This window comes from Dunckerocampus dactyliophorus, chromosome 12, assembly GCF_027744805.1.
Source record: "Dunckerocampus dactyliophorus isolate RoL2022-P2 chromosome 12, RoL_Ddac_1.1, whole genome shotgun sequence".
NCBI classification, from domain to species: Eukaryota; Metazoa; Chordata; class Actinopteri; order Syngnathiformes; family Syngnathidae; genus Dunckerocampus; species Dunckerocampus dactyliophorus.
Genome location: NC_072830.1, coordinates 14,387,199 through 14,413,990, shown reverse-complemented (window position 1 = coordinate 14,413,990; position 26,792 = coordinate 14,387,199). Strand labels below are relative to the sequence as shown.

Here is a 26,792-nt window from a genome sequence, read left to right as displayed (position 1 = left end):
CTACATATTCACCAGGTTTTGCAAACATTCATTTGTTATGAAGACTTTTTAGGACGATATGTTTCAGGTATGGATCAAGCGTAGTCTATCCTGTGGGAGCACAGGTCTTGTACTATGGAGCATTCTGTGCTGGGCGATGTTGATGTTGTTGCCCCACAAATCCCACCAAGACCAGGAGCAACATTGTGACGTCATCCCAGGTTCTATGAGCCTGCCAGTGCTGGAGAAAAAAGGGGACATTGTGTTGGGGGGACTATTCTCCCTTCACGATATGGTTGTGGAGCCTAGTCTGACCTTCGCCTTCAAGCCCCCACCCACACATTGCACCAGGTACTCTTGTGGGGATGTGAAAACAATGATGTCAATATTTACCTGAATCTTTTTTTTCACCCCAGATTTAACTTCCGGACATTCCGCTGGATGCAGACCATGATATTTGCCATCGAGGAGATTAACAGGGAGGGCAGACTCCTTCCCAACGTCACTTTGGGATATAAGATCTATGATTCATGCAGTACCCCCCACCAGGCTCTCAAAGCTGCTATGGAGCTGATGGGCAGTGAGGACACATTAGTGGCCGAAAGTGGGTTGCATCAAAGCAGTTGCAGAGGGGCCGTACCTGTTGTGATAGGGGATGGAGGCTCCACCCAGTCTCTGGTAGTGGCCCGCTTCTTGGGAGTCTTCCATGTGCCTCAGGTGAGACCATATAATGAGGAGGTAGTATGTGCTGTAAAATATTTGACTGCTTTATTGCCAAAAGTGTGGATTTGATAGTTGGTGTAATGTACAAAGGAAGTATATAATTTAAAATTAAATATAAATGCCATTGAATTACTTTTTAAAATAAATTCAATTAAATGCACATGTGCTACTTTCCAATCTTTGATTTTGATTTTATTTTTATAGCTGATATCTTAGCTCAATATCTTTTAAACAATATTTTTGATCACTAAATTTCCGCGTTCAACTTAAAAGCGCAGCCTTGAGAAAAACGATCCCCCAAATCCCGCTCACATATTCAGTACAGACCAAAGGTTTGGACACACACAACACAAGCGATGATCCCAACCCCATTAATAAGGCAAGAAACACGTGATTGACATGCACACATCCTGTTTGACCCTTGCCCCTCAGCGTAGTTTGAGGAAACGCAGCGGTGACTGTGGAGCTACAAGCGGCAGCAAATATTGAGCAGAAATGGACAAAGAAAAGGTTATTTTGAAGAGTAAATTTAGCTTCAAAGCCCTGGCAGATGGCTCTCGCAACAATACCAAAGTTATTTGTATCTACTGTCGCTGTGATTTGATTTGTCACGGAGTACGCCGCCTGCCAGAGAGAAGCGAGAAGTTACTGGAGCACTGCCAGTATTGTTTTAATTGCCATTTCTGCAGTGGTGCCTTGGCATACGAGTGTCTCAACCAACGAGTATTTTTTTCTTACGCGAGCCATCTTCGCTGCTGAGGTTTTGCTTTGAAGTGCAAGCTAAAATTTGGGTTACGAGCTACTACTTACCGTCAGGCATAGCTGAGGACAGTTATTTGGGGGCTTATGTAAATGTGACCGTAGCTGAAGACAAGAATGGATGTAAATAGCATTAGCAGCGCTAGCATTAGCGGCGCACTAGCTAGTCACCGGGAAAGATTTTCAACACATCAGCAAAACATGAGTACATTATAACAATCTCATTTATGTTATTTATAATGTATTGTGTAAAACAATGACAGGAACAACATCAAATTAAAAGCACCACACAAATATGCACATTAGCACTCAGTAAGGTCGGATCTTACCTTCAAGCATTCCCACATAAAATCAGCATTTGAGACCAAAGATGAGGTGAAAGAAAAAGGGGGAAAATACAGTGTAGTAGTCTATCTGTGCAGCGTGGGACAAAGTTAGTTGTTCAAGGACAGTCAAACGATTGACAGCCCCACACGATACACATGTACAGCGAGATTGAAAGCAGGTCATTGTCGGTGCAGACGTGTACGTAAAATATTTACAACTCAATGTGCAGTAGGTGGAAAATTACACAAATTTGGTCTTTCTTTATTACAAAGATAATAATGCTCAATTCACACTGTATGTTTGTTGTGATTGTAGCTTGCTGTGGTGTAGCGCTGTCTTGCATCATGGAAGTTAATAGAACATTTAGTTCTATTAACTTAACCTTATGTTCATTCTGGCATAACTCGTGTTTTCTCTTTCAGGTTAGTTACTTTTCTAGCTGTGCTTGCCTGAGTGACAAGGATGAGTTTCCTGCTTTCCTAAGGACCATGCCCAGTGACTTCTTCCAGGTGAGTACAGCAAAGTGAAGGCATTCAACTTCATTTTGCCCTCTGAGGGGAAAATGAAGGCACAGTAATTCCTCGTTTATTGAGGTTCATTAGTTCCAGACCCGACCGTGACAAGTGATTTTCCCCAAAGTAGGATTCCTTCTTTATAAATGGAATATTTTAATAGTTATAGCATAGAAAACCTGTTCATGATCTTCTAAAAATATAGATTTTTGACATTATTAGAGCCCTCTATAAATGAAATAACACCCATTTTGTCACCTTTACATTCGTAGTATACAATATAGCAGAGAAAATAGGCCATTGAAGACATAAATAAAACTTGTGCTCGTGTGTGTAACAGTAAATGTGTTCCGGTGCTAACAGGGGAACAGAGTGGGTGGCGGACAGGAAGTGACTTTGGGGGCTCAGAGTTGTCATGGGTTATGGCCGCAACAGTAGCCCGTGTTATTATTATTATTATTATTATAATGTTATTATTACTGTACCTGTTGTGAGATAATTTAATCCTGCACCGAACAGCATTCACATTTTGAATCGTCTTCTTAACGGCTTAATTTTCATTTAGCCATTTTTATGCTTGAAAATGTTTAATTTAGGTAAACAAAATTGTTTGTATGCATACTTTTTGAGTAATTATAGGCCATATTCAACCACAAAACAGCATCACCTGGTGTCCATCCATATTCTGTTTATCATCACTATTCACCTAATGTGTCTGATACATTTTTAAAAGTGGTGTATTTCATAGCATAGCATAAAGAATACATTTATTTAATTAATTAATAATATTTATCATTCTCCGCTGGGCATCTAGTGGTCCTCAATCAGCAGTACATCTACACCTGAAAGCTACCAATCACTCTTTTCAGGACAGCGAGGTAAAGATTTTGGCCAAAGAAAACAGATGGTTTGAAAGAGGAGTAAAGGAAGCTATTTTTGTCAAACAACAGAACCCATCATTGAATCGGAATGGTGGTTTGAGGTTTAATTTGGACCCTGTGTTCAGCAGGTTACTGAGACCAAAACCCATAGCTCTTAGTCTTGCAAATGAGGTGAAGGCAGGGCCGAGCCAGAACAATAGATGCTAACAATCCAGTATCAGAGTCGTTCATACCCAATTCAGGGAGCGACACTTCCCTTTTATCGTAGGTGTGAATAACAGGATAGGATTATACCACTGCTCCGCCCAGGCTTAGTGTAACGAACCAATAGGAGGAGGGTGTTGGCACACCAATTCCGCCCACTCTTACTGTATTTAAGGCCTAAGCTACCAGCACTTATTAGTTTGCTGACGAAGCTCTTCGGATGAGGAGCGAAACGTCCGACACCTTCTACACAGAAGTACAGATGACGTCTCAAGAAGCCTTTTCCTCAAAATAAGTGACCTGTATATTCACCAAGTTACAGTGATACTGTTATTGTAGCAGCTAATACGAAGAATTCTATTTCTGGCAGAGTAACACTCAGCATCACTCACAACGCCTCAAGCCACTCCTGAGAGGTGCTGGTGCTGCGACTGTGTTGTTAGTTTTGTAACGTTAACGCTAGGTTATAAATCATGCCTCACACGTGTATTGTTGAATGTTTTGGCAATAAGCTGAAAAGTACTGACTGGGAAACACGAACAAGCATATGAACAGCTACGAATAAAGTATTAGCCCACTGTGACGTCAATTACTGTGTGCCGCATGTATCACAATCAGTATCATGGTGACTTACTCGATGGACAGTTGTCCGTCTGGTCCTGCTGGTCTGGGGCTTCTTTTCCAGTTTATTTTGGGAAGTTGGAAGCAGGTTACTATCACTGCAGGGTTTGTTAGTGATAACAATTCTTCCTTCGTCGTGATACAGTGTCTTGAAGCAATGTCCCCCTCGTCATATACAGGAAGCCTTTCCAACTATGCTAACACTGTATGCCACACACAAATTTCTGTCGGCATGGCTTGACAAGCTCCACATTTACACCACCAAGCCATGCCGGTTCTGACTTTTTCGCCCCTCGCCCTCTGGGATATTTGACTTTCTCTTCTTGCCCGGTCAGCTTCTAAAAGCTGTAGCTAATCCTCTGTATATTCAGGCTCAAAAAGATAAGGTTCTGGTTCCTCGTTTATCCAAAGGTAGTTGTTGTTGCGGTCGTCTGCGACGGCTCTCACAAAGTCTGCCATGATTACTAATAGCACTCTCACGCACTCTATGCTACCGTTGTTGACGGAAGTAGTGTTAGTTCCGATCAGTGAGCTCTGTGAAATCAATGAGCCTAGGAACGAAGTTCCGGTAATGGTTTAAATCATCAAAATACGGCAAGATACTGTAAGTGTTACATGTTATCATCAATGTACCTGTGAATGCATGATCACAGCATGTACTGTACATAAAACAATAAAATGTTGTTAGAGGTTTTTTTGGAGTGGCTCCCATGACATGCAATGTTAGCTGGCTCATGCTAACGCTCTTAACTTTCTCTTTTTAGAACACACGGAAAAGGGAAAGAAATATGTATTTAGTTCAGCTGCTGGCTTCTTGCTTTGTTGGATCGTTGTGTTTGCCACATTCTTTCTGTAAGTTTCCTTTTTCTTCTGCTCTGCAATTCATCATCATTGAAGACTTTTACCTGCACTTCGTTCCTATCTAACAAGCCAGCCGGTGAGAGTTTGTGCTGTAAAGATAGCCTGAAAGCAAACAATCATGGGCCTGTAGTGTGTCGCTGGGAGGTGGGAACTCGTCATTCAATGTATGTTTCTGAGAAAGAATGCTTGCGCACAGCCTTTGAATATGTGTGTGCAGCTTCTGTCTGTCTTGACCTTGCTCAAATGCAAGATAAAAACCTTTGGTGTTTTTCCACTTTTATTTCAGTTCATATTCCAAAACAGAAAAAATGACCATTATTGCCTTAAACATGCGCACACTGGTTGTTGACATTGTTCACGGCGCATGTATGTTTTTTTTAATATTATTTTAGGTTGATGCGCTTGTACAACTGGTGAAACATTTTGGCTGGACTTGGGTAGGTGTGATCGCAGGTGATGATGCTTACGGTCGTGGTGGTGCAAACATTTTTGCTGATGAGGTGAGAAAAAAAACTTTCCAGCAAAGGTCTCTGTGTGTCGTCTGTCACCTACAGTATCCTCCTTTATTGTTTTCTCAGGTTAGAAAGTTAGGCGCTTGCGTCGCACTCCATGAAATCATCCCCAAGAATCCGGCGCAGACTGCCATCTCATCCATCATTTCCAAAATCCTCTCCTCCAGGGCCCGAGTGATACTCGTGTTTGCGGTGGAACAGGACGCAGCAGCACTCTTTGATGAAGCCCTTAGGCAGGATATTTTATACCAGGGGTGTCCAAACGTTTTCCAGCGAGGGCCACACAGTGAAAAATGAAAGGATGCAACTTTGCCACTTTGATATTTTATAAAGCAACACATGTAGATATGCTAAGAAGTTATATACTGTATATTTCAAGAAAAAACATCTCAGCTTCGTGATATAGGTGAAAAGCATATTATTAGTATCAACTTCTATCCTTGCTTATTTTGTTCCCATTTTTGCTGTTGTTTTTTTTCATTTTCCAAATATTACAACTTTCTTCATAAATAATATTTGTAGATTTTCTTCTTATAATATTATGAATTTATTTCTGTAATATTTTGACTTTATTCACATAATTTTGCTATATTATAACTTTTTCCCGGACCTACTTTTCTAAAAAGTACAACTTTGTTGTGTTTATTGCTCATAATGTTATGACTTAAAAAATATCTGAAATAAAATTTTTTCTTTAATATTTAAACTCTATGCTACTAAAATGATATTATTTTCCTCACAATATTAAGTCCTTATTCTTGTAAAATTGCAACTTTTTTACTGTTAAAATACAACTTTTTTTCTTAATATTTTGACTTCATTCTTGTAAAAATACAGCTGATTTTCCATTTTTCCTATTGCTGTTTTTTTTTTTAATTTTCCAATTATTTTAACTTGTACACTTTCTTCTCATAATAATGACATTATTCCCATAATATTTTGACTTTATTCTTGAAATATTCTAACTTTATTTCTTATTTTGTTTCTCATAATATTGTGACTTTTAATAAAATGATGTTTTTTTCCTCATATTACAATGGTATTCTCGGAAAAAAAAAAAAAAATCTTGTTGGATTACATCTTTTTTGCCAAATATTTTCACTACGTTCTTGTGAAATTTCTGATAATTTTAAAATTTTTGCTGTTGTTTTTTCTTTAGTTTTCTTGTTAAATTATATATTTAGGATGTGCCGTGTGCCAATAAAAAAAAAAAAAACATCTGCGTGCCACAAATGGCCCCCGGGCCACAGTTTGGACATCCCTGTTTTATAGTATGAAATGTGTCAAACATCTTCAGCATTGTAAGTTGTAAAAAACAATAACATAAAATATTTCTTCCCAGGGAGGGACTGACTGGGATACAGTGGCTGGCCAGTGAGGCTTGGAGCACAGCAGCTGTCCTCTCCACCCCTAAAAAGTACCAACCCATCCTGCAGGGATCCATGGGCTTTGCCATTCGCCGAGCAAACATCCCTGGTCTGCGTGACTTTCTGCTCCGCCTGCATCCCTCTGGCCCTGGTGCTACGGAGGACCCTTTTCTGATACCATTCTGGGAAGAAGTTTTCCAATGCAGCTTGGGTGTTCAGCAAAATGTTAATGCGAAACCACTGTGCACTGGAGCTGAAGACCTAAAGAGTGTGGCAAATATCTATTCGGATGTGTCCCAGCTGAGGATCTCCTATAATGTTTATAAAGCTGTGTATGCTATAGTCTATGCATTTAGGAGTATGAGAGGCTGCGAAGAAGGGAAAGGGTCTCTTGTTTTACAGGCATGTCCGGATGCACTCAGCATACAGCCATGGCAGGTATTACTACAAAATCATAAGTTAGCTTGTCTTTTTATATTTATGGATCATCTAACAAATGCCCTTTTTGTGCTTGTAGCTGCTTCATTACATAAAACAAGTGGAATACTTCAACTCATTTGGGGATGAAATCAAATTTGATGAGAATGGTGACCCTGTTGCCGTGTACGACCTGGTCAACTGGCAGCTGAGTCCAAGCGGAGAGATTGATTTTGTCACTATTGGAAAGTTTGATGAAACCGTGACAAGCGGACAGCAAAAGCTCCGTATCCAGGAAGAGGATATTGTGTGGAACGGCAACCAGACCAAAGTAGATAGAGTATTTCAATCAAATATTCTCCCAATTATACTTCTATTTATGAGTACAACCATCTGCATAATCTAATCAGACCCAATACGAGAACTACTGTATATCAGGGGTGTCCAAAGCGTGGTGTCATTTGCGATGTGTGACTTAGTGCCTCCGTGTTGGAGTCATCCACGGTGAGTGAGAGGGTTATTTCCCTACGCCTTCGGGTTGGAGTGACTGTTGTTTGTGCGTACATGCTGAACGGTAGTTCAGAGTACCCAGCCTTCTTGGACTCTATCAGAGGGGTCCTGGAGAGCACCCCAGCTGGTGACTCCGTAGTTCTACTGGGAGACTTCAACGCCCTTGTGGGCAATGACAGTGTGACTGGGAGGGGCGTGATTGGGAGGAACGGCCTCTCTGATCTGAACTCGTGTGGTGTGATGTTATTGGATTTCTGTGCGAACCACAGTTTGTCAATAACAAACACCATGTTTGTACATAAGGATGTCCACAAGTGCACTTGGCACCAGGACACCCTAGGCCGCAGGTCTATGATTGACTTTGTAGTCCTATCATCAGACCTGCGTCCGCATGTTCTGGGCACGCGAGTGAAGAGAGGGGCTGAGCCGTCACCTGATCACCACCTGGTGATGAATTGGATTAGATGGCGGGGGAGGACAGACCTGGGAGACCCAAACTGTAGCAGGGGTGTGCTGGGAACGGCTGGTAGAGTCAACACTCCCCAGTGGCAAAGCTCCAGAGGTGGGCGAATTTCGCCCTGAATTCCTCAAGGTTGTGGATGTTGAGGGACTGTCTTGGCTGACATGCCTCTTCAACATTGCGTGGAAGTCGGGAACAGTACCTCGGGATTGGCAGACTGGGGTAGTGGTCCCCCTTTTCAAGAAGCGTGACCGGAGGGTGTGTTCCAACTATAGGGTGATCAGACTCCTCAACCTACTTAGGAAAGTCTACTCCAGGGTGCTGGAGAGAAGGATAAAACAAAACAAAATAAAGTTGCAATTTTTGGAAAATTAGTATGGTAATAATATGGTAATAAATATTGAAATGTAATATTTATAAATATACATATATATATATAATAATAACAAATATTAACATGTGCATTTTATTCAATGCATTATATTATTATTAGATATTACTATATAGTGGTTATTATATGTTATTATATATTTCATTTATTGGTAATATTTACAATATTATTTACTATTGTCCCTGTGAAAAAACATGTATCTCCAGTTTTGTGTTTGTGAGTTTTTACTTTGAATCCAAAAATTAAATAATAATTCTGTTGTAAAATAATAAAAGATAAATAAAAAATAAATTAGAAAATATGATTTGATTTATTTTAGTTCTTTCTTTGCTTCTTTTACCCTGCAATAATTTTTTCAAATATTTGATTTCTTTCATAATATTTAATTGTACATTTTGAAGTGTCATTACCTTTCTTTGCTCTTTTGACCCAGAAATGATTATCAATTTTTATAAAATTGATATATGTTTCACTTTTCATTGTCATCTCAAATTTTTTAGAAAGAAAAATCACATGGCTCTACTGCCTGCTAGCGAATTGTGTAGCAACCACTTGAATCCACCCCTTGCCCTCTAAAAAGCTACATGAATACCTCTAAATGGACACAATTGTTCATTGTTTGTGATTAGATTGTGCAGATGTACCTAGTGAAGTGTTTTATCTGTAATGTGACTGTGCAGGAACCAGTGTAGTTTGTGTTGTCCTTGTTGCATAGGTCCCACTGTCAGTATGCAGCAACATATGTCCTCCAGGCACCCGCAAGGCCACCAGGCCTAACTTCCCTATCTGCTGCCATGATTGTGTGGTGTGTACAGCTGGGGAGATTAGCAATCAGACCGGTGAGGGAAGTCGCTTGCTGAACGTGACACCAAAAACTCTAAACCTTTTCTTTTCTGCTTGTTAGATGCCATAGAGTGTGCGCCCTGCTTGCCTGAATTCTGGTCCAACGCCGAGAGGACCGCCTGTGTTCCCAGACAGGTGGAGTTCCTCTCTTTCAGTGACACCATGGGCATCACCCTGATGGCCATATCCCTCACTGGCGCCTTCTGCACCTGCGTCGTGGTCTTCATCTTCTCATACCACAGAACCACGCCCATCGTCAGGGCCAACAACTCGGAGCTGAGTTTCCTGCTGCTCTTCTCCTTGACCTTGTGTTTCCTTTGCTCTCTGACTTTCATTGGCCGGCCCTCACAGTGGTCCTGCATGCTGCGCCAGACGGCCTTTGGCATTACCTTCGTCCTCTGCATCTCTTGCATACTGGGAAAGACGATAGTAGTGCTGATGGCCTTCAAGGCGTCGCTTCCTGGTAGCAGACTTATGAGGTGGTTTGGGCCTGCAAGGCAAAAAGCAATTATTGGTTTTTGCACTCTGGTCCAGGTGAGGATGATTCATTGCTACGCTACTCTTGTCTCATGCATGTTGATTAGTAGTACAGTGGAGACTCACATCTCCAATGAATTCAGAATTTGACCGTAAAATTGTCACAGCCTATTTGGAACCTTTTATGTGGCCACAAAAACCTCCAGGGATCATTAATATGTCACTGGCATTGAAACAGGAGTTCAGAACATTCAGAGAAAGCGAGAGGGAAAATAGTAACACTAAATACACGGGGGTTCAATCTGCGGCACGCGGACGTTTTTTTTTTTATCGGCCCGCGGCATCTTCTAAAAATATGATTTAACAAGAAAAAAAAAAACAGCAAAAATGGAAAAATTTGCATTAATTTTACGAGAATAATGTCAATATATGAAGAGAAAGAAGTTGTAATCTGAAGAGAAAAAAATGTAATTTTATGAGAATAACATAATTTTAGTAGCATAAAGTTGAAATATAAAAGAAAAAGTACTTTTTTAAATAACTTATTAAGAGAAACAAACAAAAGTTATACTGTTACGAGAATAAAGTAAAAAAAAAATAACAGAAGAAAATCTATAAGAAGAAAGTTGCAATAGGTGGAAAACTAAAAAACGATAGTAGAAATGGAAAAACAGCTGTAATTTTACCAGAATAAAATCAAAATATCAAGAGAAAAAGTCATATTTTATAATACAATAATGATCATCTCATATGAGAAAAACATGTTTGTACCATAGAGTTGAAATATTAAACAAAAACAATGTTATTTTAGTTGTTTTTTTAAGTCATATGAGAAACAAAAAAAACAGTTTTAATTTTTGGAAAGTTCGGTTGGGGAAAAAGTGATAATATTATGGGAATTAAGTCAAAATATGGCAATAAAGTCATAATATTATGAGAAGAAAAATTACGAAGACTATTTATGAAGAAAGTTGAAATATTTGGAAATCTTAAAAAAAGGGAATAAAAAAAACAAAGACCAAAGTTGATAGTAATAATGGGCTTTATGACATTTATCACAAAACTGAGATGCGTTTTTTCTTGAATTATATGTAAATTCTTAGCATATTTACATGTGTTGCTTTACCAAATATCAAAGTGTGGCCCTCACTGGAAAAGGTTGGGAGACCCCAGACTTAATATATCCATAATTTCCCCCAGAATCAAGCAAAGAAATTCAAAACTCATTTCAAACAGTATTTCCAAGTTTCCTAATGATGAAATTGGACCCTTAAAATTTTCTGTTATTCCTTAAAGCAAAAGTGCACTTTTTAAAACAAATTTTTCCCATCATCCACAATGGTTATGTGAGACATGAGCACATATGTCTTTCTCTTTTCTGTGCGTTCTAAAGATATAAACACAGATAAAAAGAGGCAGCTAAAAATGCACGTCATGGGAAACACTTATTCTGCCTATGAAGCCTTCTGAAAAAAACTCCGAAAAGTGCCACCAATGCTCCATTTACATATAATGTGACGTACATATTAACCAAGCTACAGTGACATTGTTATTATTATTATTATTAACATTGTTACACCAATCGAACTACGTTAGTGACGTACTGACACCTTACCACACCACACCGGCTAGCTACTAACCGGCTAGCGACTAGCTTCACCACACACTCGCCCTCTCAATGCCCGAGACCATTACCGAAAGGTAACACTACATATGCCGTCACTGCTGCTGTTATTTTGCTTTTTGAGTTTGGAAAAGTCAACGGTAGGTGTAGACGTTTGTTTCTATGTTGCTATTTGAAATCAATGCACCCAGGAAGGAAGTTCCGGTAATGCTTAAAATGACCACAATAGGGCAAAATACTGTAAGTATTACATGTTATCATGAATGTACCTGTTACTACATGGTTACAGCGGTATTTTTAGGTGGTATGGGTGTGTCCCATTACATGCAGTAATGAGCTGTCTTTTTTTATCTGTTTTTACATCTTTACAACGCACAGAAAAGACAAAGACATATGTGTTCATGTCTCACATAAGGACTGTGATGATGGGCAAAATTCCACCAAAAAGTGCACTTTTCCTTTAAGCAGAAAATCCACACATCATTCAAAGTTGTGAGAGTCTATTGTTTTTTTTCATACGAATTTACCTTTGGACAGGTGATCATCTGCACCGTGTGGCTCGTAGTGGCCCCACCCACCCCACGCAAACTAATTCCTCGCGAGAGCGCCATCGTCATTCTCCTGTGCAACGAGGGCTCCCACGCGGCCTTCGGCTTGGTCCTGGGCTACATCGGCCTGCTGGCCTGCCTCTGCCTCCTGCTGGCCTTCCTGGCCAGGAAACTTCCGGACAATTTCAACGAGGCCCGCCTCATCACCTTCAGCATGCTGATCTTCTGTGCAGTGTGGGTCGCTTTCGTTCCCGCTTACATCAGCTCCCCAGGAAAGTACTCCACAGTCACTGAGGTGTTTGCCATCTTAGCCTCCAGCTATGGCTTGCTGGGCTGTATCTTTGCACCAAAGTGCCACATGATCCTGTTTAGACCTGAAAAGAACACCAGAAAACATCTCATGTCCAGAGTTGATAAGTTTTAGTCACTTTGTTATTTTCTAATAATAAATACATATAGTACATCACAAAAAATGTGTACATATGTATTTCAATACATGACAAAAACGTATTAGAATCGATTGTATATTAATATGTAGTTGCACTAATATTTATAGGTCTTGCACCTTTATGCTTAAAATGATTTATTGACGTTTCACCACTAGGTGGCAGCAACGGTTAGTTTTGCAGTGCCTTATCCAAATTAAAAATAATTTATTCACAATACTGCACTGTGAAATTTAATTTAATTTGATAAAATTAAATATGACATAACATTTTAAAATGCTTTAAAAAGCTGTATTGTCAAAACATTTACAAGACATATGAATTGAAATGGTTTTCACAACCCACTATATTAATAAAAAATACATAAGACATACTTTTAAGACATAGATCTACAATGATAAAAATGTTGGTAAAAAAACCAAATATACATACACATTTATATTCAGGAGCCATATCCGTAATTGCTAATTATTAGTTGCTGGAGCGAAGGTTATGAATCAGACTTTCTGATCCAGGCGAGATTTTATATCCCCCCCCCATCTGCGACTTACATACGCTTACAAAATAAATTGAATGGCATTCTTTTTAACGTCTGTAATGTGTAACATAACATGTCACCCAATTTACATGGTTAAAAAATTACTAATATATTAAAAAATATACAATATAAATACCCACAAAATAAAAATAAGTGAATGTAAATAAGTGAATAAATCATAAATTATAAATATAACAATCAACATTTAAAATAACTGCACAGTTTGCACACAGTGACTCTACATATAAGCTACATTTACACAATAAAATAACATATCTACATTTTAATTAACTAAAAAAATGAATTGAAAAATTTAATTAAATTGATCAGTAATCATATATATATACAGACATATATACAGGTATTTGGGTGGCAAATTATAGTAATTTTAATCAAATTAATCACAGTTTTCAAATTAAACAGTAGTAGCACAGTATGTAGCATTACATTTTGGTAGTGTTCTGATGCAGTGTGAGTGTGGCGCTGACGTGTTGCGGGCAAGTGCGTAGTAAAGCTAGTCGCTGGCTGGCTAGTAGCTAGCTAGTCTGTTCAGGTTAATTTTCAATGTGCCACTAACGTAGTTTGATCGGCGTAACAATGTTAATAATAGTAACAATGTCGCTGTAGCTTGGTTAATATGCACTTCACATTATATGTAAATGGAGCATTGTTGGAGTTTTTTTCAGAAGGCTTTACTGGCGGCATAAGTGTGCCATTTTCGGCCGGCAGCTTGCTTTTTATTGGCCCTCAACATAGTCTAAAAATAAAATGAACTATTAATGAGGTATGTTAGATATTACACAAATTTGCTTTGTCACCTACATTTTTTGTCAGATATACTGTACCTGTAGTTTAGCATACATTGACCTATACTGGCTTTGGCGTCTTTCATGCCCAAAATGTATCATATTTTTTCCGTATGCAGCTCTCGGTGGAAGAAGTTTGGACACCCCTGGTCTAAGCCTTTAAGAACTGTACAGGTGAGCTTTTAGGAAACATTTAACATTTATAACCATGTCTAACCCTCACAGATTAGACCCCTTTGACCAATTGCTATGTGGGAACACTGTGGATGGTCCTTGTCTGTTCATAAAGGCACCTCTAATGTATGTGACGATGTTGACAAGGAGCTGTAGCGCTATCTGGTTTGTACGAGTTGTACGGCACCACAGACCAAAAACATGCATACGGGGCTCATTGGAAACTTGAATTTGTCCATAGGTGTAACTGAGTGTGAATGGTTGTGTGTCTATACCATCCATCCATTTCTATGCCGCTTATCGTCACTAGGGTGGCAGGCGAATCCTGACTTAGGGTGAGAGGCGGGGTACACCCTGGATTGGTCGCCAGCCAATCGCATGGCACATATAGACAAACAACCATTCACAGTCACATTCATACCTATGGACAATTTAGAGTCGCCAATTAACCTAACATGTGGGAGGAAACCGGAGTACCCGGAGAAAACCTACGCACGCACGGGGAGAACATGTTGACAAGGAGCTGTAGAGCTATCTGGGTGGTCCAGGAGGGTTCTTGTGTTGTGGAAGCACAATGAGCAGGAGATATTGAGTAGAGAGCCCAATTAGAGACACTAGAGGGAAAGGCGCATGGGTTGAGCTGTCAGTTGTTTGCCCAATTATGCTACAAGCACTGTCTGTTTTCCGCTCCTTTCCTTGTTCTTGTTTCATTCATCCTCTCAACCACCTGATCTTTCTCACTAAATGGCAGCTTTCACCCTACTGCAAGGATACCAAAGCACTGATCTGTACTGGTGTTACAGTACCAACAAGGTGCATGCAGTCTTCGTGCTTCCCGACTGTGGTGTTGGGATGGGGGGAGGCAGATGATGTCATTGTCCGATTTGCATATGTAACCATCATGTGTGTCGTATGAGTGCTTTGAGGCCATGTCCGTATCATCACTTATTTCTCTATACATTATGGCCTCTCGTCCACATGCAAGATAGGTTTTTGTTCTTAAAAACTGAGCTACTGGAAAATCTGTTTTTTTACAATTGCAGAAAGAAGAAATGGGAGTGAGACCGAAATTTGAGTAAGCAATTTATTGCAAACAAGCATTAAAGTGAAATAGAATCAAAATCTGTGCCATGCGGTAGGCCCAAAAAAATGTCACCGGCCTGGAGTTGAGTGCAGTCCAGTAACCATCAGACACCATCTACCAGAGAAGGCTTTTAAGAAGAAAAAAAATTCTTCAAAGGCCACATCTCCTTCAACGCCATGAAATTGGCCGTTTGGATTTTGCAGGACAGCAAAAAAACATGGGACATTGAAAGGTGGAATGAAGTTTTATTAGACAAAAGATAACATAGTCCTGATGGCTTCCAACATTACTGTCCCACCCGAGATGTTATCCACATCGCACAGTGGAGGGGGCACAATCATGATTGTTCAATGCAACAATGGAACTTCAGGTTGTGCAGGGGCGTCAAATGGCAGCTGGCTATGTGGAGATGTTGCAGGGGGCATGCCTCGTGACTCGTCAGCTATTCATTACTCACTCCTTTTTTCAACATTTTCTATTTTCGGGGCGGGGTTCTGTTTTTTGGAGCTACGGTCTTAAACTTTAGATCAGCTGATGAACAGCCCATTTCACTTTAGTGCTTGTTTGCAATAAATTGCTCACTCCAAAACGTTTTTGTCTCACTCCCATTTCTTCAGTTTATATTTTGAAGCTCTACTTAAAACCTCCTTAAGAGCCAACAGTGCAAAATGTAAATTCTTGTAATTTTTAACCCGGTCTTAAAATTTTGATCAAGAGTGTGTCTGTGTGTTGATTTTTAAAGTACTGGTGAGCTGAAGCCTATCCCATGAGACTGAGTACACCTTGGACAGGTGGCCAGTTTATCACAGGCTACATAAAGACAAACAAACCATTCACACCTACGGACAATGTAGAGTTACCAATGAGCCTAACATGCATGTTTTTGGAATGTGGGAGGAAACCCAACCAAGGACAGGCAGAACATTCAAACCTTGTCACCTAGTCCGGCCCGCCACCCAGGTGGGATTTTAATTGAAACATGTCCATTCGTGTCTATGAGAACACCGACAGCGCATATTTTTTTGAAAATCCACAAAAACAAGTTTTCCTTTTGTCTAGAAGCTTTAAAACCCAGAAAAAAACCTTTGTACCCACTGGAGACAGAATGGGTCGTCTCAGCTGGAGTTGATCCTCCTGGGAAAAAGAGTCAACGAGGCCACGCGCAGCTGGGACCAAATCCACTGAGGAAAGACTCCAAAACAGAGAGAGCGAGACAGAGCAAGAAAACATTAGGTTTTTATATATTTGTACAAATGGCTAACTAAAGTACGTGTGTGTACGAGTGGAGCATTGTGATTTGGCTGCAGTATGCAGGATGCCAACGTTAACCCTTCCCAAATGTGGCCATGTGCTCAGTACAGCAAGATGATAGTGGAGAGCGATGCCAAGAGAGGTAAGAAAGCAGCATGGCTACTCACAACACTTGACACACATCAATATTTAGATTTCTCTCCCCCTCGACATAAAACCGTAACACTTTGTTGTGTTTTTATCTCCAGCTGGGAGCCCGACAGCTTCGCCCTACAAACTCTTTCCGGTTCTGCTGATTGTTGGCTGGATTGTCGGCTGCACAGCTGTCGTTTATTTTGTCTTCATTTTTGCGTGAGCCAAAATATATCATTAAAGTACGTATAATGTAGACTGTATATATCATCTTATGTTTTGCTTGTACATTGGTTTAGTCAAGGGGCAAACATGCCTGCTATACAAGTATCAGCTATGTTTTCTTTCGCTTAAATATTTGTGGTTGGTGCATGTGCACACATTTTAACAATAATTCATATTTATTTTCTAAACTTTGACAGAATGGAGGTGATGACTGAAGAAAGAGAAGTCAATGCAGTAAGAAAAAGAAACAGTTGCTAATGTGCTGTGATGTTAGATAGAAACTCTGCAGTGCATTGTCAATGTCACTTATTAAAGATTCCTTTGAAAATTCTGTCATGTCTGTTTAATCTGTAAACAGCAAATGCATTCAAAAAACACATTAATTATGTTCAGTATTTCAACTTAATTAAGATAAATGTAGATAATGTCTTTTAAGTGTGCAAGAGTAAGGGGTACATGGCTTCAGGTCAAATGCCTGAAGGGGTTCGCCACTGCAAAACGTTTGGGAACCACTGAACTAATCGATCGGTCAACAGGGGTCTGAGTAGCATGTGAAACAACAACAGCCTGGCATGTCCTTCTTATACTGGTCACACTGCAGTGGGATGGCATTCACTGACTGCAGATAACACAGCAACAAGATCTTGGCTTCAAAAAGGATAGTCATATCGAATCAAATAATCAGTACGAGCAATGTGTAAACAGCGGTGTCCCGCGGCACATTCTAAAAATGTAATTTAACAAGAACACTAACACAAATTGCCAATTTTCTACAATCACAGGAGGTGGATGTGGATATCGACACCATCGATACATGCATCCCACTGTAAGCAGGAACAACACCCCGCCCGTCATCATCATTCAAATTCAAAAACAGGATATTCAAAACTGCGCTACTGAATCAGAGAAAGAAGGTGAAAGGTACAAACGGGTACATCAGGGGTCTCAAACCCGCGGCCCGCGGGCCATTTGCGGCAACCAAACCCCTCCCCCCGGTCTTACGGCGTAAGATATTAGCGTTATTGTGAGCCATGTATTGTGAATTGTATCGTATCGTGAGGTACCCTGAGATTCTCACCCCTACTCCCAATACTTGATGCGGCCCAGCCTCACCCAGACTCTACCTCCACTGGCCCCCAGTGAAATTGAGTTTGAGACCCCTGGTCTTCATGAATGAGCTTCTAACAAAAAGCAAAGCTGACATCGCCAAGAAAGCACGAGACTTGCCCTTTGTCAGGTCTCTACCCTGAGATTTGTCCCACTTGGGTGTCCCACCTGAAGACTCAGCTCTTGCTGGTTTAGCTGTGAGGGTCACTGAGGCACACAAACCTCCTGACCACAATAAGGTTGCAATTCTTCAGGGGGGAAACTGTAACACAAAAATGAAAAGTAAACTAAAATATCCTACATCCAGACTTTAACAACCAACAATGAAACATTAATCTTAACTGGATGGGCTAACGCTCAAATAATGTGAAGACTGCAAGCAAAGACTAACAACGACACAGCTCATTTGTCCTCAGGCTGTTACATGCAGTCTCCCCTCTGTGCTCGTGTGGCTGAGTAGCGCTCCCACTGGGGAAAAACAGCTATTTATTAACTATTCCCCCAGTTGATGGAACAAATATGTTACATAGATGTTATAATAACCTTTGTTTTTTGTTGTTGTTAATTATTAGTGTCATTAGTGTTATCACCTACGTATATGACAAAGCTGAGATGCATTTTTTTATTGAAATATACTGTATATAACTTGTTAGCATATCATGTGTTGCTTTACAAAATATCAAAGTGGCACAGTTGCATCCTTTCATTTTTCACTATGTGGCCCTCGCTGGAAAAAGTTTGAACACCCCTGGTGTGAAACATATGTATATTAACATGGATATGAGTGGGTAGACATGCACTGTAGATTTATTGCACGTTTTGGAGGAATGTATTGTGAAAGGCAAGGGGATTGTTTTCCAGAGAGAGGGTGGATGATAATAGCATGGTTTCCTGTGCATGGAATATTCTGGAGAGTTCCTTTTAATTTGCATTCCAAAAAAAGCGAACAAGAAACATATCCCCGCACACAAACTCAAGTGGTTTGCCACATTAGCATGGAAACCACGAAAGCATATTTTAAGTAGCTGCTGTCATTATTTTGGTTGAATTCTGCTTTCTTGTCTCTTCATTATCCTCATTGTTCTGGGAAGTTCTTTTGGTGACAAAGCTTGTTAACGCAATTTGTCTCTTCGTATGCAGATCAAGTGCCGCCCAACAACCAACCGGTTGGTCTCCGCCTATGCACCAGTGGTTCTGGCCACATCATTGGGTAAACATCAGGTACAGATACACTGATAATAACACTCAGTTTTCCTTGGCACTGTCAGAAAGGTGTTCATTTAACACTTTATTATTGTGGTCGTAGTCTGCAGTGGCGTACGTACAGTATGTTGGTGTTGTGGCCAGAAAAAACCATTCCAACCCACACAACAGCAGAAATGGTGGTTGTCAGCAGCCTTTGACAGTGAGAGCACTTCACAGTGGATCAAGAGTGCATCACTGTGGTTTCATCTCACATGAAGCACTCATGAGCATTACAGTCCCGGTGTATTATTAGGATCCGTGTGTGTGTGTGTGTGTGTGTGCACGTGTGGGTTTGAAGATGAATGCAGATAACAGGGAGACCCTTGCCTACTCCCCACACTAACACACGCTGACCATTCCAGAGAACACATGTACAGGGCAAACACACACACTAGCAGGGTCACCAAAGGGCAAACATTAGCATAAAAGCCGTTGTTTGAGGACTGAGGATGGCAATTTAGTATTCTTATTTTGAAAGGGACATAATGTTATTTTGAAAGCTCCAAAATACATTACGGACCTCCTCTGCAGCGCCAATTACGCTGTGTGCACGCATGTCCCAGGAACATGCTGAGGTGTGGTAATGTTAGCTCGTGAGGATGCGATGACAGGAGGACTGAGCGCCAACAGAGTGGGCGGTGTGAGCCCTCAACGTGCCAGCGTGTCAGCGCCACTGTCTCTACGGGCATACGAGCCAAAGCTCTGAGACTGCAACAGATATTAGGATAAAAAATGTCATATGATGAGTAGGGGTGGGTATGGTTTACATATTATTCGATACTGGTGACAAATTGGTACTTTTGAAACAGTCGGTGCTAGTGATTAAATCAGGGGCATCCAAACGGCTGCCCCGGTTGCTTTGGCAGCTCGCGACTGTTTTTTTATTAGCCTTATGCCTCCTTAATGTTAATTTGCACAGACACGGTGTAATAGTTAATGTGTGTCATTTACAGTAAAATTATTTTTACTTCTGGTGGCGGTAAATCTGGCACCTTTAGTAACCAGTCAGGGGCGTATTTCGTCATTTGGGGGCCCAAGGCAGACCCAGCAATTGGGCCACTGACCACTGGCTGAAGTTTTTTGAACTTATTTTAATTTCCATTATTACAAAACTAGTAATGGAGCTGCCACAACGTTCTACCATATTCCATTATTAATGTTTATCATCTACTAACAAAATGATTCTATTTCCTCAGCTAGATAACGTCCTTAAAATTCTCCTGGGGAGTTATTGTTACCTAACAAGTGAATCAGCTTCATCCCTAAAACTACTGCATTCTACTCAGCTGTGCTGCTGTCAAGAGCCTCTGGCTGTCTACTTTTGGTAGTTTGGATTTTTTAAAATTGTTTCCCTCTCGCCTTCTCCTCTTCTCCACTCCACTTGGGTAACTCTGCATCAGTTTTCTCCAAACCGCGGCAACACTTTGTTTCGCAAATCAATGTGCACATGCGCAGTAACATGGAGTAGTCCATTGCATGAGAAGGGAGGGGGGAGCAGTGGAAGCGCTCATGGTAAACTAAAAGAGTAGTATGGATCCATAATCAGTTTTTAATGAAAGGTTTGGGGGGGGGGCCCTGGAAATCTCAAGGCCCCAGGAAACTGCCTGTGTTTGCCTAATGGTAAGTCCGCCCCTGGGGCCAGTTCCCTTGTAATTTTCAAATGGTCGCCCCCGCGGGCTGGGAGTTTGACAAGTATGCCTAAACTCAGAAGCCACGGGTGTCCAAACTGCCGTCTGCAGACGTTTTTTATTGGCCTGCGGCACATTCGAAAAGTATAATTGAACAAGAATACTACAATAAACAACAGCAAAATGACAAAAATCAGTAATTTGATAAGAATGAAGTCAAAATATTCACAGAAAAATGTTTTACTCTAACGAAAAAAGTTGTAATTTTATGAGAATAACATTGTAATGTTATGAGAAAAAAATAACGTAATTTTAGTAGCATTTAAAAAAAATAATATGAGAAACAGAGAAAGCAACAAAATAAAGTTGTCATTTTTGGAAAATTAGGTTGTGGAAATGAAATGTGGAAATGTTACTAGAATACAGTCAAAATATTAAAGAAATAAAGTCATTATTATGACCAGAACATTTATAAGAAGAAAATTGAAATAGTTGGAAAATTTTAAAAAACAACCGCAGAAGAATAAGAACAAAGTAAAATTATTAAGAGCAAAAAAGACGTATATTAATGAGAAACATTACGAGAATAAACTTTTAATATTATGAGTAAAAATATGCCATTTTAGTAGCATAGAGTTTAAATATGATAGAAAAAACTATTATTTTAGTTACTATTTTCAGTCATAATATTGTGAGAAACAAACAAAGAAAACAAATGTGTAATTTGGGGAAAATTTGGTTGGGGAAAAAGTTTGAACGTTAGGGGAATAAAGTCAAATAGAGGAAAATTTACAAAGCAGTTATTGAAGAAGAAAGTGAAGAAAGTTGAAATATTTTGCAAAAAAACAAAAAAAACCCAGCAAAAATAAAAATGTGGTCTAGTGGTTAGCATGTTGGCCACACCGTCAGGAGATCGGGAAGATCTGGGTTCGAATCTCCTTTCGTTCATCCCTGTGTGGCATGTTCTCCCCGTGCGTGTGTGGGTTCCCTTGAAGACACACGTTGGCCGTACGGACAAGGCGAGAAGATGTGCAAAGGGCGCAAGTTTGTCTTGCGACCCTAACAAAACGTAAGCGCTAGAGTTTGTTTGAAATGACAAAGAACCTCTGCAGCCAGGCTACGCTTCAAAAATCACCCTCCGTGCGTTTCTTCCGTTTTTTTGCACGTAGGCCGGCCGCAGGAGCCCGTACGACTGGTTGTGACCTCGTCTTAACCCAAGCCTTTAACACTTAACCCCTCATCCACAACAGGATTAATGGGACAGGATTAATGGGTTAATCCTAACCTAATCCCTGCCCTGCCCCGTACCAGATAACTCTAACTCACTAGGAAAGAAGATACTGTAGCTTAATGATCATTTCAAATGCTTTCTACTGTCACATTTTTGTTATAAGTTCAAGAGCTCAAACAAAACAAAACAAAAAAACACTGACTAGATTCTTTTTGGCAGACGCATGCAGCTCACTGTCTTCAAACATTTCATGCCCTTTGATTGTACTAAGTTATTATAATCCTATGTAAGGAAGCCAAGTTCAGCTTCTTGTACACCCACACACACACACACACACACACACACTGTCCACACACATACAGTAGTAACAGCACTCCTCTGAGGTCATTGAAAGATTTTATTTTGAAAGGAAAAATGCTCCTGGAGACGATTATTATATTACTAGAAAATACCTTAATACAGGCAACTGAGGTATATCTTTTATATCTGTCTACACGTAAAGAGAGAGGCGCACACACACACAGACACTGGTGTGCACAAATAATAGAAGAACAACAAACAAACATTGTAAATTCTTTGTCATTAGTATTGTTCATTGTGATAACTTCATTTACCTGAAATTGCAAAAACAAGAGCGCCACCTTTTGGGAAAAAAAGAATGACAGGTTCATAAAATCCTAGACAGTTGAAACTAAAAAAAAGAACAATCCTTCAAATGTGGGATTGGGACTCTTAAAGCTGTAGTACACACTTTTTTTTCCAAAATAAAGGAGTCTTTCACCTTTAAAGGAAAACTGCACTTTTTATAAAATTTTGCCCATCATCCACAATCCTTACGTGAGACTTGAACACACGTCTCTCCCTTTTCTGTGCGTTCTAAATAGAGAAAAAATGTGCGCTAATGGGATTCACCTAGTCCGTCCGTCCAAAGCCTTCTGTTAAAACACCTCCAACCACGTTTTATATTCTCAGGGCACTGAATCGATCTCAAATGGACTGTTCAGGTTATCCTACAACCTGACAAACACTAGTCAGACTAGATAGGACAGCTCTAGTCTGTGAACTTGGTGCAAGATCCAATCTATTTATCATGTAAAAGGATGAAGCAGGTCCTGACAGGAATGGTTTTGCTCTTTAGTGGTGTCAAATGACGATGGTTTAGGATACAGTGGCGCATCTTATTGGGATGTAATGATGCTCATGGACCCACCTGAAACCATGCTGGCTGTGCCTTGCTTATTTGTTGGAGGCTAAATGATGAAATCTTTCAGGAAGGGATGAAAATACAGCATTGTATGTGGGAGAAAGTACATTCATGATAACACATAATACAGTATTTTGCCGTATTTTGGTCATTTTAAGCATTACCGAAACTTCTTTCCTGGGCGCATTGATTTTACAGAGCCCATAGCAACGAATGCTACTTCTGTCAACAACAGCAACATAACACAGTTTGCTATCACTAATCATGGCAGGCTTTGTGACAGCCGATGACGACGACAACCTTTTACTCCCCCCAGAGAATAATGTTGCTGCGTGCTCGGCAGAGCCACCTACAGTGAAACACTAAGTCATTCTCGTAGCGTTAGCATGTAGCACTAATGCTTAATGTTTCACGGACAAAATAAGAACATAATAAAGCAGTCACTTACAATGTTCGCTCTCACTGGGATGCCAACTGATGGGATGGATGTACAGTATCTTTCAGCAAGACTTGTGTTCCCCGTTGAGCTGGTAAATTCAGCATAGTCCTCAGGTAAAAAACGCTGAGAGGTAACGAGCATCAAACTGAATCTTTTTAGCAATGTCTTCGGGTCTGAGTTGAGAATCAGTATCCACTGCTTCCGTCGGCCCGGATGTTTAGTTGACCAACTCAAAGTTGACCAACTCTTCAGCTTATTGCCACAATGTTATATACACGTGCGAGGCATGATTTATAACTTGGCATTAACTTTACCAAGCTCACAAGTGATGCAGCAGCTCCAGTAGCTAATGTTCGTGGCCTCAGGCGTTGTGAGTGAGGCGTTGTGTTATCACGCCGGAAAATTTGTTCTTCTGTTACTGCCTACAATAACAATGTTGCTGTAGCTTGGTTAATATGCAGGTCATGCACTGTAAATGGACATTGTTGGCATTTTTTGAGGGTTTTTTTGTAGTCGAAATAGGTGTGTCCCATTATGTGCATTTCTCGCTGTTTTTCCATCTTTAGAACGCACAGAAACGCGAAAGACGTGTGTTCGTGTCTCACATAAGGATTGTGGATGATGGGCGAAATTCCTCCAAAAAGTGCAGTTTTCCTTGAAATACTTTATAAACCAATTCAAATAACACTGACTCAGAAATCATCAATCTTCTTTAAATACTTCACTTTTTAATAGCTGTTATATCATACCCGGCGGAGAGACAGTCTTTTGAGACAATACAAAAGTTTAGCCTTTGATAAAGATGATAATAATAGTCAATTATAATTTTCAGCTCTTGTATTGGATCCCATTAGATGTACCTCGAACCCAAACCCCTAGCCCTACCTACGAGCAGCAGACGGGTCATGTAAGGCATTGCGATTGGTGTGACAAACAGCAGGTAGCAACTGTTGTGACGTGGACACGCAGTCTGTCGATTGTCATCTCAGTGACTGGTGCGTAGATCTTAAAAGGCAAGAAGCATCAACTGGCTTGTGTGTGTGACATATCGTACTGATAATGACCGGCGCACGCCCATTGACGCCTACTGCCGGCTCATGTCCAACGTAGAACAGCATTGTGTAAATCACGAGTAAATACTAACAATGTATCTAAACTAAGGTATGTATGAACACTGAAGAGTACATTGAAGGCAGTCCCACATACAGTACAGTGGTTCATACCTCTTTATGGCTATGAGTGTGAGTGGGTGTTTGGTGTATTTATAAGCCAGTGGGTTGGCTCGCATTAACCCCCACATAAGCAACACTCCTTGGCAGACTCACACATAAGGAGCTCTTAAAAAAGACAAAAGATTGTTTGCATCCAGTGAAGACAATAGTGATGCTTACTGGATGAAATGCGGAGTGGTGGGTGAACAGTGTTCCAGTCCGCTGCTGCTGTTGTTCTCCCAGGAAGTGCATACTGCAGTTCTGCTCTATCCAGGTGAGCGCTGGGAGCATCTTACAACTCCCTCCTTGTAGCCCCCCCCCCCCCCCCCACCCACAACAGGGGGCCGGTGGGTGTACTGTAAGACATCATCCGAGAGCTTTGCTGATCACCACAGGTGGCACACTTTGTCAGGGACCATGTAGCTGCTCTTGTTGCAGCTGAAAGCTTTGGCAAATTCTGGGAAATTCTGAAGGGAGCCCAGGACCCTGAGGGAATTGCGAGATGTTGTGTTAGCGTCATTCAGACCGTCCACCCACCGCCTCGCTCGCCCCCAAAACATTACCTGAATTTTCCTGGACTGTGTTCACTTTCCATGGAATTCTGAGCGTCTTCTGGTCGTTGTGTTCCACACCACACCTAAGACAGACACGTACAGGATGAGTATACTGTAACTATGACCTCGTCTAATGACACATTCCTACTTTACGACATTTATTTATGTCAGGGGTGTCCACATGTATTCCAGTGAGGGCCACATAGTGAAAAATGAAAGGATGCAACTTTGATATTTGATATTTTGTAAAGATATGCAAAGAAGTTATATATATTTCAAGAAAAAACTGCATCTCAGCTTTGTGATTTAAATGAAAAAGCCTATTCGGTCTTTGCTGTTTTTTTTCCCCCATTTTGCTGTTTTTTTTAATTTTCTAAATATTCCAACTTTCATTTTTTCTATTTGTAATATTACAACTTTATTCCGATAATATTATATTAATAATATTCTAATATTATAACTTAACATTAGAACTTTTTCCTCAACCTAATTTTCCTCATTCATTTACTATGCCGAAGACCTGGGTTCGAATCTCAGTTGGGCATTTCTGTGTGGAGTTTGCATGTTCTCCCCGTGCGTGCGTGGGTTTTCTCCGGGTACTCCGGTTTCCTCCCACATTCCAAAAACATGCATGTTAGGTTAATTAGAGACTCTAAATTGTCCATAGGTATGAATGTGAGTGTGAATGGTTGTTTGTCTATATGTGCCCTGTGATTGGCTGGTGACCAGTGGAGGGTGTACCCCGCCTGTCGCCCGAAGTCAGCTGGGATAGGCTCCAGCATGCCCCCGCGACCCTAATGAGGAGAAGCGGTTTTGAAAATGGATGGATGGATTTACTTTGCCGCTTAATCCTCATTAGGGTCGCGAGGGTATATTATCATGCTGCAACATGAGGTGATGGTCGTGGATGAACGGCACAACAATGGGCCTCAGGATCTCGTCACGGTATCTCTGTCATGGCATCTCATCAAAAAAATGCACTTGTGTTCGTTGTCCATAACATACGCCTGCGCGTACCGTAACCCCACCCACTGGTAACACACTCGATCAGCAAAGCAATCCATGAGCATCACGTTATTTTGCATTATGATAAAGCGCGGCGGCCCCATGTTGCAAGGATCTGTACACAGTTCCTCAAAGCTGAAAACATCTCAGTTCTCGCATGTCCAGCATGTCACCCATTGAGCATGCTTGGGATGCTTTGATCTGGACAATTTTGTGGAGTGTGTATACTCTATATCTATCCATCCATCCACCCACCAAATCATATATGCCTCTTTAATTAAGCCAACCAGTAATACATCTGTCACATATTGATTCTTTCGCCTTGCTTCACCGTCCATCATCCACTACCTGAGCAAAGTTGAGGAAGAAGAGTTGATCGTGGGAAAGGTCAATTCCTGGCAGCCGTGGCTCCTCCCCATGTTTCCTCACATAGTTCTTATAAGCCTGCAAACAGAAAACAAAGTGTTGTATTCCACTAAATCCTATAGACATTTAT

General features: G+C 40.6%; 2 protein-coding genes across 6 annotated transcripts in view; one reads left to right on the top strand and one right to left on the bottom strand.

Annotated features, from left to right (window-relative positions):
* The first annotated feature begins 256 nt into the window (after positions 1–256).
* Positions 257–12,440, top strand: LOC129191118 (extracellular calcium-sensing receptor-like). The gene is made up of 10 exons (XM_054794154.1): positions 257–330; positions 396–696; positions 2,211–2,297; positions 5,260–5,367; positions 5,446–5,612; positions 6,722–7,184; positions 7,264–7,494; positions 9,240–9,363; positions 9,429–9,901; positions 12,006–12,440. The coding sequence occupies exons 1-10, from the start codon at positions 272–274 to the stop codon at positions 12,438–12,440; spliced, it is 2,448 nt and encodes an 815-aa protein (XP_054650129.1). The 5' UTR covers positions 257–271.
* Positions 12,441–22,262: 9,822 nt separating this feature from the next.
* The window catches only part of LOC129191009 (neprilysin-like), a 90,165-nt gene continuing 85,635 nt past the window's right edge, over positions 22,263–26,792 (bottom strand). For all 5 annotated transcript variants that reach the window (XM_054793922.1, XM_054793924.1, XM_054793925.1 and 2 more), the window contains 3 exons: positions 26,645–26,740; positions 25,301–25,374; positions 22,263–25,223 (listed from right to left, as the gene is read on the bottom strand). In XM_054793922.1, coding sequence (XP_054649897.1) covers positions 25,124–25,223; positions 25,301–25,374; positions 26,645–26,740 — 270 coding nt within the window. In that variant the 3' untranslated portion in view covers positions 22,263–25,123. The remainder of the gene's footprint in view (positions 25,224–25,300; positions 25,375–26,644; positions 26,741–26,792) is intronic.

What these genes read in the sequence shown, in the direction of transcription:
- LOC129191118 (XM_054794154.1), top strand. Translation starts at nt 272, where the DNA reads ATGGTTGTGGAGCCTAGTCTGACCTTCGCCTTCAAGCCCCCACCCACA. An exon ending in TGCCCAGTGACTTCTTCCAG is followed by an intron (nt 2,298 to 5,259) that starts GTGAGTACAGCA and finishes ATATTATTTTAG; the next exon opens with GTTGATGCGCTTGTACAACT. An exon ending in GGAACGGCAACCAGACCAAA is followed by an intron (nt 7,495 to 9,239) that starts GTAGATAGAGTA and finishes CTTGTTGCATAG; the next exon opens with GTCCCACTGTCAGTATGCAG.